This window comes from Sorex araneus, chromosome 8 (genome assembly GCF_027595985.1).
Source record: "Sorex araneus isolate mSorAra2 chromosome 8, mSorAra2.pri, whole genome shotgun sequence".
In the NCBI taxonomy this organism is placed as follows: domain Eukaryota; kingdom Metazoa; phylum Chordata; class Mammalia; order Eulipotyphla; family Soricidae; genus Sorex; species Sorex araneus.
In genome coordinates this window covers 9,440,884-9,452,494 of record NC_073309.1, presented here as the reverse complement: position 1 = coordinate 9,452,494, position 11,611 = coordinate 9,440,884, and the positions used below count along the sequence as shown (strand labels likewise).

General features: G+C 56.9%; 1 protein-coding gene across 1 annotated transcript; it reads right to left on the bottom strand.

Moving 5' to 3' along the window:
* Window positions 1-344: 344 nt before the first annotated feature.
* DHODH (dihydroorotate dehydrogenase (quinone)) lies at window positions 345-11,557 on the bottom strand. Its single transcript, XM_004600554.2, has 9 exons — window positions 11,521-11,557; window positions 9,522-9,734; window positions 8,036-8,235; window positions 6,791-6,873; window positions 5,356-5,543; window positions 3,875-3,988; window positions 3,255-3,408; window positions 2,988-3,147; window positions 345-2,135 (listed from the first exon to the last, which is right to left on the bottom strand). The coding sequence occupies exons 1-9, from the start codon at window positions 11,539-11,541 to the stop codon at window positions 2,081-2,083; spliced, it is 1,188 nt and encodes a 395-aa protein (XP_004600611.2). The 5' UTR covers window positions 11,542-11,557; the 3' UTR covers window positions 345-2,080.
* Between the last annotated feature and the right edge of the window lie 54 nt (window positions 11,558-11,611).

Sequence of the window (11,611 nt, the reverse complement as noted above, 5' to 3'; positions counted from 1 at the left end):
GATTTGCTCGAGTGGGCACCAGTAACGTCTCCATTGTGAGACTTGATACTGTTTTTGGCATATCGAATATGCCACAGGTAACTTGCCAGGCTCTGCCGTGTGGGCAGGATACTCTCGGTAGCTTGCAGGACTCTCCGAGAGGGATGGAGGAATTGAACCTGGGTCAGCCGCGTGCAAGGCAAACGCCCTACCTGCTGCACCTTGGCTCCAGTCCTCCAAGGTGCATGAAAACAAAAATCACCCGCACTGCCTGGGCCCGAGCTGCACGGGCAGACAGCAGCTGCCCTGACCGTGCCCTGGAACCAGCAGGCTGGCTCGGCCGCCAAGAGCTGCTCCCCAATAGACATCAGCCGGCCGGGGCTTTATTAGAGCCTAGAGATGCTTTGGCAACCAGAAAAAGGCTGTAGGCACTAGCTTGGTTTCTTTGTAATTCCAGTCTCCAGAACTTGTTCCCAGATTTGAGGACCTGGTCTGACTGTGCAGTCTGGCTACAGTAACTGGGGGATGCAGAAAGCTCTGAGGGGAAAGACAGGGTTCCGCTTGCAATGTGCAGCGAGATGAAACAGTAGCCTCAGATATCATAGCTACACCCTAAAACTGTCCAGGAAAACCTGGGGTGGTAGAAAATTTAACTGTGATGACTGAGGAAACGGGATTAGTTGGGGGAATCAGAGACACAACCCAGGTTTGGGGAGAATGTGTTGTTCTCTCTTAAGAGTAGGTACCTTTGGGCTCGAGAGATAGTACAGTAGGGAGGGCATCTGCCTGGCACGTGACCAACCTGGGTTAGAGTCCCAGCATCCCATATAGTCCCCTGAGCATCACCTGGCATGGCCTCCAAACAAACAGTAGGTATTGTTTTTTCAGTAAAATAAAACGAGGAAAACCGTCTGTGGGAAGATGGCGCGACTGGCCCGAGGCTCCGTGGCTGAGGCAGAGCCCAGAGTCACCTTCGGGCTCCGCTCAGCTGTCTGGGGGTCCCTGCTGCTAGGTGCGTGAGCCCCATCACTCAAGGGCGCGACCCTGGGGCGCACAGCCACCAGGAGGTGCACAAGCCCTCAGCCAAGAGTGCAACACCCGGCACTCCTGCAGAAGCACCAGAAGCCACAAGTCCTAGAGCACTGTGCAGAGGAGCAACCACAGAGCATTCCGGAGCAAAGAGTGCAAGGGCGAGGCCAGGGGTGTGTGATTTCACAGCAAAGGAGGGGCTGGGAAAGGGCGGGAACAGGCCCAGGTGTGGTGGGAATAGTGCCCTTGGGCGAAGGCGGGTCAGGTGGCAGCTGTGGGTCCAAACGGCCTGGCCGCTTCTTGAACACCTGGAGCACTAAAACACCCGAATCCCAGACAAAGCTAGAGAAAGGGGCAGCAAACACATGCCCTGTGATGGGCTCAGCTGGGGCTCCCCAAAGTCAAACAGTGGCATCCTAGGCCCCAGGCCTCCAACTGAAACCACATCCAGAGGCCACAGGAAGGCCCCTGAGGGCTGGTGTTCTTGGGCCACAGCCAGTGCTGCTCAGGGGTGCTCCCAGCTCAGTCCTTGGGAGCCACTCCCAGCAGTGCTCCTGAGTTCAGATCACCCGGATCGGGGGCTCCGGGCCTGCCACCCACAGAGCATGTGCTCCGGCCCACTCAGCTGCCCGCCCAGCCCACAGCAGTGCCGTCACACGCAAAGACAACGTGAGGACGCGGGAAAGGGCAGCCAGCCTCGAGCCCTGTTCTTGCACGTCTGGTTCATGTTTGAACTATGTCCAAAATACAGTTCAAAACAAACAGCTGGAGAGAATGCGAGAGACGCTACAGGAAGTGCACGGCGGACCCCGTGCAGAGGCCAGAACACTGCAGCCTCAGGACCAACGTGGCCTCCGGGATGTGCTGGGATGAAATCCAGGCGGTAAGTGGCTTTATTTTCCCCACAAACAGCCAAGGTTCTGTGGCAGCCAAGGATCTGGGGCTGGATCTAGAAAGATGGCGAGGCAGCAACTTCCTCCCATGAGGGGTCCTGGGGTTCTTCTCACACTCACTCACAACAGCTCGCCTGCCTTAGGAGAAGGTTCCAGAGCAGGCGTCCAGCTCCCAGGCCTCACCTCCGGTGATCAGCGCCGATGGCATCAGTGACTCGGGCGAAACCTTGCTCCCTGTGGAGAGCAAGCGCAGCAGGAGCTGACGGAGACCCGCCAGAACCCCACCCCCGTGCCGAAAGCTGCGGCTGCTGCGGCCCAGCACAGGGGACGCTGTCGCCACACTGCTACCCCGGAAGGGAGCCCTGAATTCCTGATCCTTTCTCGGGGGAGCCACAGAGTAATCCCCACCCCAATTTGGCATCTATGAAGTCTGTCTGGAACGATCACTAGAGACAGATGAACAGGAAGCCCTGGGATAGCTCCTGGAAACGCCAACAACACACACAGACACACAAACTCTACTGAGAAAACCGACCACACACACACATACACACACACCAACTACTGAGAGAACCACGCACACACACACACACACAAACTACTGAGAAAACCACACACACACACACACACACACCAACTCTACTGAGAGAACTGACTCCACACACACACACACACACACACACACACACAAACTACTGAGAAAACCACACACACATACACACACACCAACTCTACTGAGAGACCAACTCCACACACACACCAACTCCAAACACACAGACATCAGCACTCATACACCACCCCTCCCCAGCCCGGTCCAGCAGGGCCTCCAGCTCCGACCACACACACATATACACACACACCAACTCTACTGAGAGAATCGACTCCGCGCGCGTGCGCGCACGCACACACACACACCCACACACAAACTCTACTGATAAAACCGACCACACACACACACACACACACACACCAACTCTACTGAGAGAACCGACTCCACACACACACACCCCAACTCTACTGAGACCAACTCCACACACACAGACACCGGCACCCACACACCGCCCCTCCCCAGCCCGGCCCACTCACCTCAGCAGGGCCTCCAGCTCCCGCTTGACCCTGCCCACCACGGGCGGGCCCTGGTAGGTGAGGGCCGTGTACAGCTGCACCAGGGACGCGCCCGCACGGATCTTCTCCAGCGCGTCCTGCCCGCTGCTCACGCCACCCACCCCAATGATGGGGACTCTACCTGCAGAGATGCACGGGGCCCCGTGAGCGGCGACGGCCCCCACCCCGGCCCAGCACCCCCAGAGCCCGGGCCGCACAGGGAGCTGCAGGAAGGGCGCGGACTCTTACCTTGCGTGAGCGCGTACATCTCCCGGATGGTCTGCGTGGACAGATCCCGGAGCGGCTGCCCGCTCAGCCCCCCGGTTTCAGAGCGCAGGGCGCCCTGCAGGCTGGCAGGGCGGGTCACAGTGGTGTTGGTGACGATCAGCCCGTCGATGCCCAGCTGCAGCGAGAGACGGAGGGACAGCCTGGGGTCAGGAGCCCACAGCCCGAGGCCAGAACTGTCCCTGCCCTCCTGGCATGGTGGTGGTCACAAACCCATGACCTGTGATGCTCTGAGGAAAGCCCCAGATGGATGGGGACAGTCCTGGGCCCGGGACACCTGGGATCAGACTCTGCAGTCCTCTCCGCACAGGCCCCAAGTCCAAGCTAGAGAGACAACCCCAGTCTGAAAAAGACGCTCCCTCTGCAGGTCCATGGGGCATGGCTTTCGGGTCACCCCCAGCAGTGCTCAGGATGACTCTAGGCAGTACTGGGTGCCTAGGGGAACACTTGGTGCCAGGGATGGAACCCGAAGCTCCTGAGTGCCAAGCAGGCAGAACAGTAAACAAACCAGCCCCCAAGGTCATGGGAGGGGGCTCGAAGGCAGCCACCACCAGCCTCTCCGGGTGAGCGGGGCCGAGTCACACCTCTCTCACCACACTGGCGATATCCTCCTTGTCCCGGGCCGAGAGGTCGGGTGCGATCTTCACCAGCACCGCTGGCTTGTGTGCTCGCTTCAAGGCCTCTCTCTCCTGCAGCACCTGGATGGAGGCCACAGAGGCAGAGGGTGACCCCGAGCAGCCTCCCACAGAGCCACGACCTGAGCCACCAAACCTGTGTGTCCAGTGAGAGCCCGAGCAAGAAGCGCAGGGCTTGGCAATACTAGGGGTTCCATCAAGGGGCCGAGCAGCAGGAGGGCGGGGAGAGCGCTCGCCTTGCACGGGGCTGGAAGGTTTGTTCCCCGGCACCCCATATGGTCTCCTGAGCCCCACCAGGAGTAATTCCTACACGCTGAGTCAGGAGTAACCCCTGAGTACTGCCGCGTGGGCCCCAAAACAAATGAAAAAGATTCCATCAAGAGGGAGCTGAGTCCATTCTCTAAATCAAGGGATGGGGCTGGGATGATAGTGCAGTGGGGAAGGCATTTGCCTTGCACACGGCCAACCTGGGGTCAATCCCCAGCATCCCATATGGTCCCCCAAGCATCATTGGGAGTAATTCCTGAGTGCAGAACCAGGAGTAACCCCTGAACATTGTCAGGTGTGACCCAAAAAAGAAGGAAGAAATCAAGAGATCCCCAGTCTGAGTCTCTGCTGCCACTACTGGTTAATACAGTTTGATTCCTACGTCTTTTCCTACTTTGGTTTTAAGGCAACATCCAGTGGCACTAGAAGCAGCTCTTGGCTTGAGGCCCTGGAGTGATGCTTGATGCACTCGGGGACACCTACAGTGTCAGGGACTGAGTCCAGGCTCCCGCATGCAGAGTCTGTGTTTCGGCCCTGGGAGCCACCGCCCCAGCCCCCGTTCAGATCTCTTGGCTGTCTTCTTTTTTGCAGTGCTGGGGACTGAACCCAGAACTTTACATATGCAAGGTAAGTGTTCTACCACTGAGCTGTATCACTGGCCCTAGACCTTTGTTCCTAAAATAATATATACTGTTTGATGAAAAGTCAGGGGCTGGAGCGATAGCACAGTGGGTAGGGCGTTTGCCTCGCACATGGCCAACCTGGGTTCAATTCCCAGCATCCCATAGGGTCCCCCAAGCACTGCCAGGAGTAATTCCTGAATGCAAAGCCAGAAGTAACCCCTGTGCATCGCTGGGTGTGACCCCCTCTCTCCCCCCAAAAAAGAAAAATCCTCCTATGCATTTACTCACAGCACTAGAATCTGGGGTTGGAGCAGTAGAGACCAGAGCCGTTCCCTCAGGGAAGGCTCTTGAGGCTAACAGCAGGACAGATAAAAGAGCAGTTAATCACCTGTGAGATAATCACTGCTGTGACAGGGATTAAAGGCACAGCAAGGTGTCCTCACTGATCCAGACATCAATAGTGACACTGGAGCCAAAGGATCAGGCTGAGCTGAAAGCCTAGGACCAGCCACAGGGGAGGGGGGTGATGCAATTACCCACCTTGGTCAGCAGGCGGCGCAGCTCGCCCTTTCCCTGGAGACTCCGCAGCCCTGCGGTGTTGGGACTGGACACATTCACCACCAGGTAGTCGGCCAAGTGGCCCAGGACCCGGACCCCTTCTGCGTAGTCCGAGGCAGCGTCCTCCGAGGTTTTATTCTTCCCCAGGTTTATTCCCAGTGGCAGCCCATCTGTCAATATACAAAACACTGTCCCCACACACCGTTTCCTAGGCAACATTTTAGGGGGTTGTTTTGGGGCCACACCTCACTGTGCTCAGGGGCCATATCGGTTGCCGGGGGCCAGACCATGGCTGGCCACATGCCTGGCCACCAGCTCACCCCCTGTGCAACACTGTGAGTCTGTCTTTGACGAAACAACCCTCAGTCTTCCCCTCCATCGGCCAACTTGCCTGCACCGGCTCTACACCTGTCTGGGCGGGGACATGCTCCCACCTGTGTCTGCAAACGCCGTGGCGGCAAACACCAGGGAGTTCCACTGTGCTCTGCCCCTTCCTTCTTTTGACTTGTGCAAACAGAGAAACCAATGCAAACGCCATGCTCAGTGCTGGTTCCACTGAAGCCTTGCAGATGAGGCCCCGCTCCAACCTGTCCAGGCCCCTTCCTGACAGGAACCCCATAACCAGTGCTTTGCTCAACTTATGAACTCTAAGGAAACTACACAGGAGATAGCTGGAAAGAGGCTCTAGAAGAATCCACGAAGGAAATGGCTGCGTCCCCGCACAACCCCAGAGGGTGCCTGGGAAGGTTCGATCAGGAAAACACGGGCTGCAGCGGCCAGAATAAGCAGCTCACAGACCAGGGCTGCCCTGCGGGAACGCAGCTGCCCGAATGTCTGGACATGCCCAGGAGAATGCCCGGCGTTGGGCGCGGCCCTCCCTTGCTCAGGAGCTGGCTGCGGCATTCGAACCATCTTTCCTGTGCTTCTCCGAGTTAACAAATAAAACTCTTCTCTGTCAACCAGCACTGTGCTCTCGATGGACAGAGTGGGGTGCAGGAAGGGCTGTGCTCAGGCGCAGCCCAGTGCCTGTCACGGGCTCACTTCCAGCTGCCTCGGCAAGGCTAGAACATGGGTCACAAAGCCGAGTCAGAGTGTCTGTGCTAAAGTGTGCAACGCAGGGGGCCAGAGCAATAGTACACGGGGCGGGCATTTGCCTTGCACACGGTAGACCTGGGTTCAAGCCCTGGCATCCTATACGGTCCCTTGAGCACCACCAGGAGTGATTCCTGAGTGCAGAGCCAGGGGGTACATTGCCAGGTGTGGCCCAAATAGATGAAGAAATAAATAAAGTGTGCAACTCAGTCACAGTCCTGGAGGCTGTGTGGGACTCAGAAGCCCCCTGGAAACGGAGCCTGTTGCTGCCACAACATTCCCAGCCAACTAATGAAGAAAGCCCCCCGCTGCGGCCCCACCTCACCTTCCGTGAGCCTGGCCTGCTCCTGCTGCCTGGCGCGCAGCCTGCGCTCCACCACCTCGAGGCCGTGGCTGTTAAATCCATACCTGCAGCGAAGCACATGGGGAAGAGACAAGTTACGGCCTCGTGGGAGGGCTAAGACTTTGCAAAGATGTTCCACGGCCGTGTGCACTGCAGGCTCGAGACGTTTAGAACTGGGAGAGAGGGACTGGAGAGAGAGTCGGGGCTTAAGACGCTTGTCAGTTCCGTGCCTGGTACCACACAGGGTTCCTGAGAACTGCCCGGAGCGATCTCCTAGTACAGAGCTGGGAGTAGCCCCAAAGCACCAGAAGATGTGACCCAATGACCGCCCCCCCCCCCGTTAATTAAACAACATCAAATATTTTTTTTAAAAAAAGGAACAGTTCTGAGCTTTACAAGGTTTAAACATCCTTGGGGCTTTCAGAGATTCTGGAAGATTCCAATCTGCAAACACTGAAATTTACAGAAAAGCTGCTCAGCTCAGAGCCCTGAAAACTGCCAAGATTTGGTCATGCAGCTGCCCCGGCCCTGCCCGGCCCGGCTGCAGCCCCAGTCATCTGTCCTCCCCCACCAAGGGGGCCCTTGCCACGCTGTTACCGTCTCTCACCTCCTGCCTGAGCTCCGTGCACACCCACCTGGCCCTGTTCCGCCACTCCACGGCTGCATCCTTAGACCCGGTACATCGCCCCCACCCGAAGCCACACAAAACGCTCCAGCCTCCAGCGGCTCCGGCCCCTGGCCCTCCCGTGAGCCTGGCCTGCTTCTGGCACCGGACACGCTTGCACACTCTGGTCCCTGGCCGCTGGGACACTGGAAATCACATACACGAGTGGCAGGGCTACGTGGACAGTCAGACAAGCCCTTCCTGAGCTCCGGGGCATCAAGCCCTGCGGTACAGGGTGACGCTCTAAACCCAGAGCACCGGCCCGGCAGAGCCCACCAGGGTTCCGGGCAAATGTCCACAAACAGAAAAGCGGGTCACCCTGAAGTCCCGGGGCGTCCTGCAGGAAGAAGGAGCAGCCCCGAGAAGAAGGTGGGCGCCCTGCTGCCCCAGCTGCTCCGGGCTCCCCTACCTCCCTAGGGAAGAAACCAACCGTGGCAGATGCCGCCCAGAAGCCACCTTGTGACCAGCAGCCGAAGGGCCAAACAGATACGGCAGCACGTGCATCTGTCAATAGGACAACCACAGGAACTGAGCTCAAAGTACCCCGGGCCCCATTCACCTACCTGTTAATCACGGCCTGGTCCTCGGGGAGGCGAAAGACTCTGGGCTTGGGGTTTCCTTCCTGAGGTTTGGGGGTAACACTTCCTATCTCCACGAAGCCAAAGCCCATCTTATAAAGCCCATCCACGGCTTCCCCGTGCTTGTCAAATCCTGCAGCAATTCCTACCGGGTTTCGGAACTTATGGCCCAGGGTCCTCACTTCCTGCAGAGTCGGAGACAAAGAGGTACACGAGGTGAGGCGAGGCTCTGCGTGTTTCTGGGGAGTGTGTGTGTGTGTGTGTGTGTGTGTGTGTGTGTGTGGTGTGTGTGGTATGTGTGGTGTGTGTGTGTGTGTGTGTGTGGGTGTGTGTGTGTTTCAAAGGAGTGTGTGTGTGTGTGTCAGGGGTGGGGAGTCCCAGCACCCGGGAGCTTATCAACTCTCACATTCCAGACCTGAGGAAGGGGGCAAGGGTGGGCTGGGAGGAAGGGGTCTGCACCCCGCTCTCACGCCCTGAGGTGATGTGCTTGTCAGCGGCGAAAGAGGACATGGCCTGACTTTCCACTGAGGTTACGACTTGATCCTCTTTTTGGTTTGGTTTTCGGGCCTGTGCGCAGCCTGGCTCTAGCTGCTGAGCTCTCTCTGGCCCCCAACACTCAGACTTCCTTCTCCACCAGGGTCCCCACCCCTAGACAGGGCCACCCTGACTCAGTGCCACTCAGCTAAGTCCCCCAGCCGGTAGAGAGCGCCAGGAAAGCAGACAGTGCACAGCCAGGCAGGCCTCAGTGCTGGACACTCCACCCTCCACACAGACTCTTGTCACTCTGTCCCTCATCCAGCCACAACTCCCTTCCGGTCATCCCCCTGCTCTGCCCCCAGCTCTGGACACGCTTCTGTCACACCGGGTTCCAGGACTTTCCAAGGTGCTGCTAGTAAAGTACTGCTTTGGCTCCTGTGGTGTCCTCAGTGCCCACGGGCGACGGTGTGGCGGCAGGACCCTTCCCTCAGAAATGGGATGTGGACAGGAAAAGGATTCAGAAAAGGACAAAAGCGCAGAGCGGCGCCTTCCACAAAGGGCCCCAGTCACGTCATCCTGCTGTCCCCAGCCCTTCCACAGTCCCCACAGGACCTTGTCTGCTGGGGAGGCCTTCGTGGGGTTCCTGTGCGGGGGTGCGGCAGGAGGAATGGGGGCTGACTGAGGCAGACACTCGGCCCTCCTGCCCTGGCCGGGCGCAGGACGAATCCTGCCCCACATCGGACTTGAAGACTCAACGCTGCCGACGGCTGGAAGCTGAGGAACAGAGGCCCCACCCGAGGCCTGGGTCCTGGCGCGGCCACCTCCCAGCTGTGTGCCTTTCTGTGAGTGACCCACGACCCTCTGCCTCAGTGTCCTGGTCTGAAGATGAGGAGGGCAGATTTTCAGCAGAGCATGGGTTACCCAAAGGCCCCACCCTAGCCGAGTTCCCGCTGCCGCCCTCTTACCCAGCCTTCGGGGCTCCAAGAGCACCTACCAGCATGTCCGAGTCCTGGAAAGTGGATCGAGGCAGGAGCCCCAGCGCAGCGCAGCGCACGGCCAGCCTGTGCGCGGACTCGGGGTCCAGCAGCCTCTGCAGGGCCGGCATCAGGTGTCTGGCGTAGAAGTACTCATCCCCGGTGGCTGTCAAGTACGAGGCGAAGAGGAATCCCCCGCCGCCCAGGATGATCACCGCATCCAGGGCCCGTTGCTGGAAAGAACAATCATACAAACTCATCAGCACCCTGCTGAGTCCTTTACACCCTGCCCAGGCATCAGATGACGTGTCATGGCAAGTGACGTCCTTAGCTTTCTGCAAACACTAGCCTCCTTCAGTTCTAGTCCTGCTGGCACCCAGAGCAGAGGTTTCAGAGGGACAGTACTGCCCCCTAGGGGACAGGGTTACAGCATGGGGTGGAGGGGCAGGCAGTAGATGCTATGGTTAGGAGTCAGAAAAGTCTCTAGTCACTGCCTATTTGATGGGTGAATTGTCCTTGACCTTGCTCTATAGGTCTGCTGAAGGTCCTACTGATGTTCACTAGGTTAAAAAAAAATTTTTTTTTAATTACAGGAACTCTATTGATACTGGTTTTGCCTAAAATCCAACAATACTTCAGCACATAAACAAACCACTCGGGTCCAGAGAGATCATACAGTGAATAAGTCACTTGCCTTGCACACAGCTGACCCAAGTTCAGTCCCCAGACCATATGGTACCCCAGAGCAACGTCAAGAGTGATCCCTGAGGGGCTGGAGCGATAGCACAGTGAGTAGAGCGTTTGCCTTGTATGCAGCCGACCCAAGTTTGATTCCCAGCATCCCATATGGTCCCCCAAGCACTGCCAGTAGTAATTCCTGAGTGCATGAGCCAGGAGTAACCCCTGAGCATCGCCTGATGTGACCCAAAAAGAAAAAATAAAAAAGAGTGATCCTTGAGCACAGAGCCAGTAGTAAGCAACTGGGCACCACCAAGTGTAAGTAAAAACAAAAAGGAAACACAAACACACACACACACACACACACACACACACACACACACACACACACTATTTCTGCCAGGCAGGTTTTTCTATATATAGATTTTACCAAGAAGACTAGTAAATTGAGGGAAAACTGTACTTTTTTTGGCACAGCACGTTACCAATCCTTCATGAAATATCGACTGAGTACTCAGTTATGGGCTCATAGATCAAACTCCTAACTCCGAAGAGATTACAACTGCATGAGGAGATAGAGACCAATGTCCATAAATACATAAAATAACATTAGCTATGGAGAAAAGCACAGGGTAATGGAAGAACACACAACCTCCAAGTACAAAAAGGAGTCCTTGAGGATATGACAAACTGCTGTTCCAAGAATAAATAGGAGTTACCAAGGAAGCAGTGCAAGGAGGAAAAAGTGCAAAGGTTCTCTGCGTGAAGAGGATGAGAGATGCCCAAGAAATGGGAGAGAAAAAGGTCTGCGTGGAAGGGAGGGTCAATGTGGCTTAAAAGCTGCCTGGGTGACAGGCAGGGGACTTTGCCGGGGATGGGGGGAGGTTTGGGGTTTGAACCATAAACGAGGAGGTCAGGCGGGAAGAATGCCTTTATAGACCGCAGCGTTAGCGCCGATCAAGTTTTCACTGTCTTGCTTCTGCTCTCCTCCTGATCTATTCAGGATCGCATGCTATTCAACATACAGTTGGGCACCGTTAGAGTCCCCGCCCTTAAAACTATCTCGATGTACTGAAATCAAGTCTAGTAGTTTCGTAACACACTGGACCGTGCACAGACGTGCACGCAAGGTTTAAGTGTTCCAAGAGTTCCAAGAGCAAAGCGCTCCAGTGCGGGGCTGTCTGGTCCACGTGCGCTGACACGGATCACCATCTACAAAGGTGAGCCCTTTAAACGCAGTGACCAAGTGCACGTGCACATGCACGCGCATGAAGTGGCCGCCGACCCGGTATCCTGGGTTTCCCCTCTTGCCGCCCCCAAGGCCACTCTGGCTAGACTCACTTTCAGATGTCTCCACGCCATGCTCCTTCCGCCACTGGGCCCGCCCCGGTCGCATCTCCATTGGAGAAGCTAGTGGGAATCCCTCCAATCC

What these genes read in the sequence shown, in the direction of transcription:
- DHODH (XM_004600554.2), bottom strand. Translation starts at nt 11,541, where the DNA reads ATGGCGTGGAGACATCTGAAA. An exon ending in TCGCCAGTGTGGTGAGAGAG is followed by an intron (nt 3,409 to 3,874) that starts GTGTGACTCGGC and finishes CTCTCGCTGCAG; the next exon opens with CTGGGCATCGACGGGCTGAT. An exon ending in GATGTACGCGCTCACGCAAG is followed by an intron (nt 3,148 to 3,254) that starts GTAAGAGTCCGC and finishes GCATCTCTGCAG; the next exon opens with GTAGAGTCCCCATCATTGGG.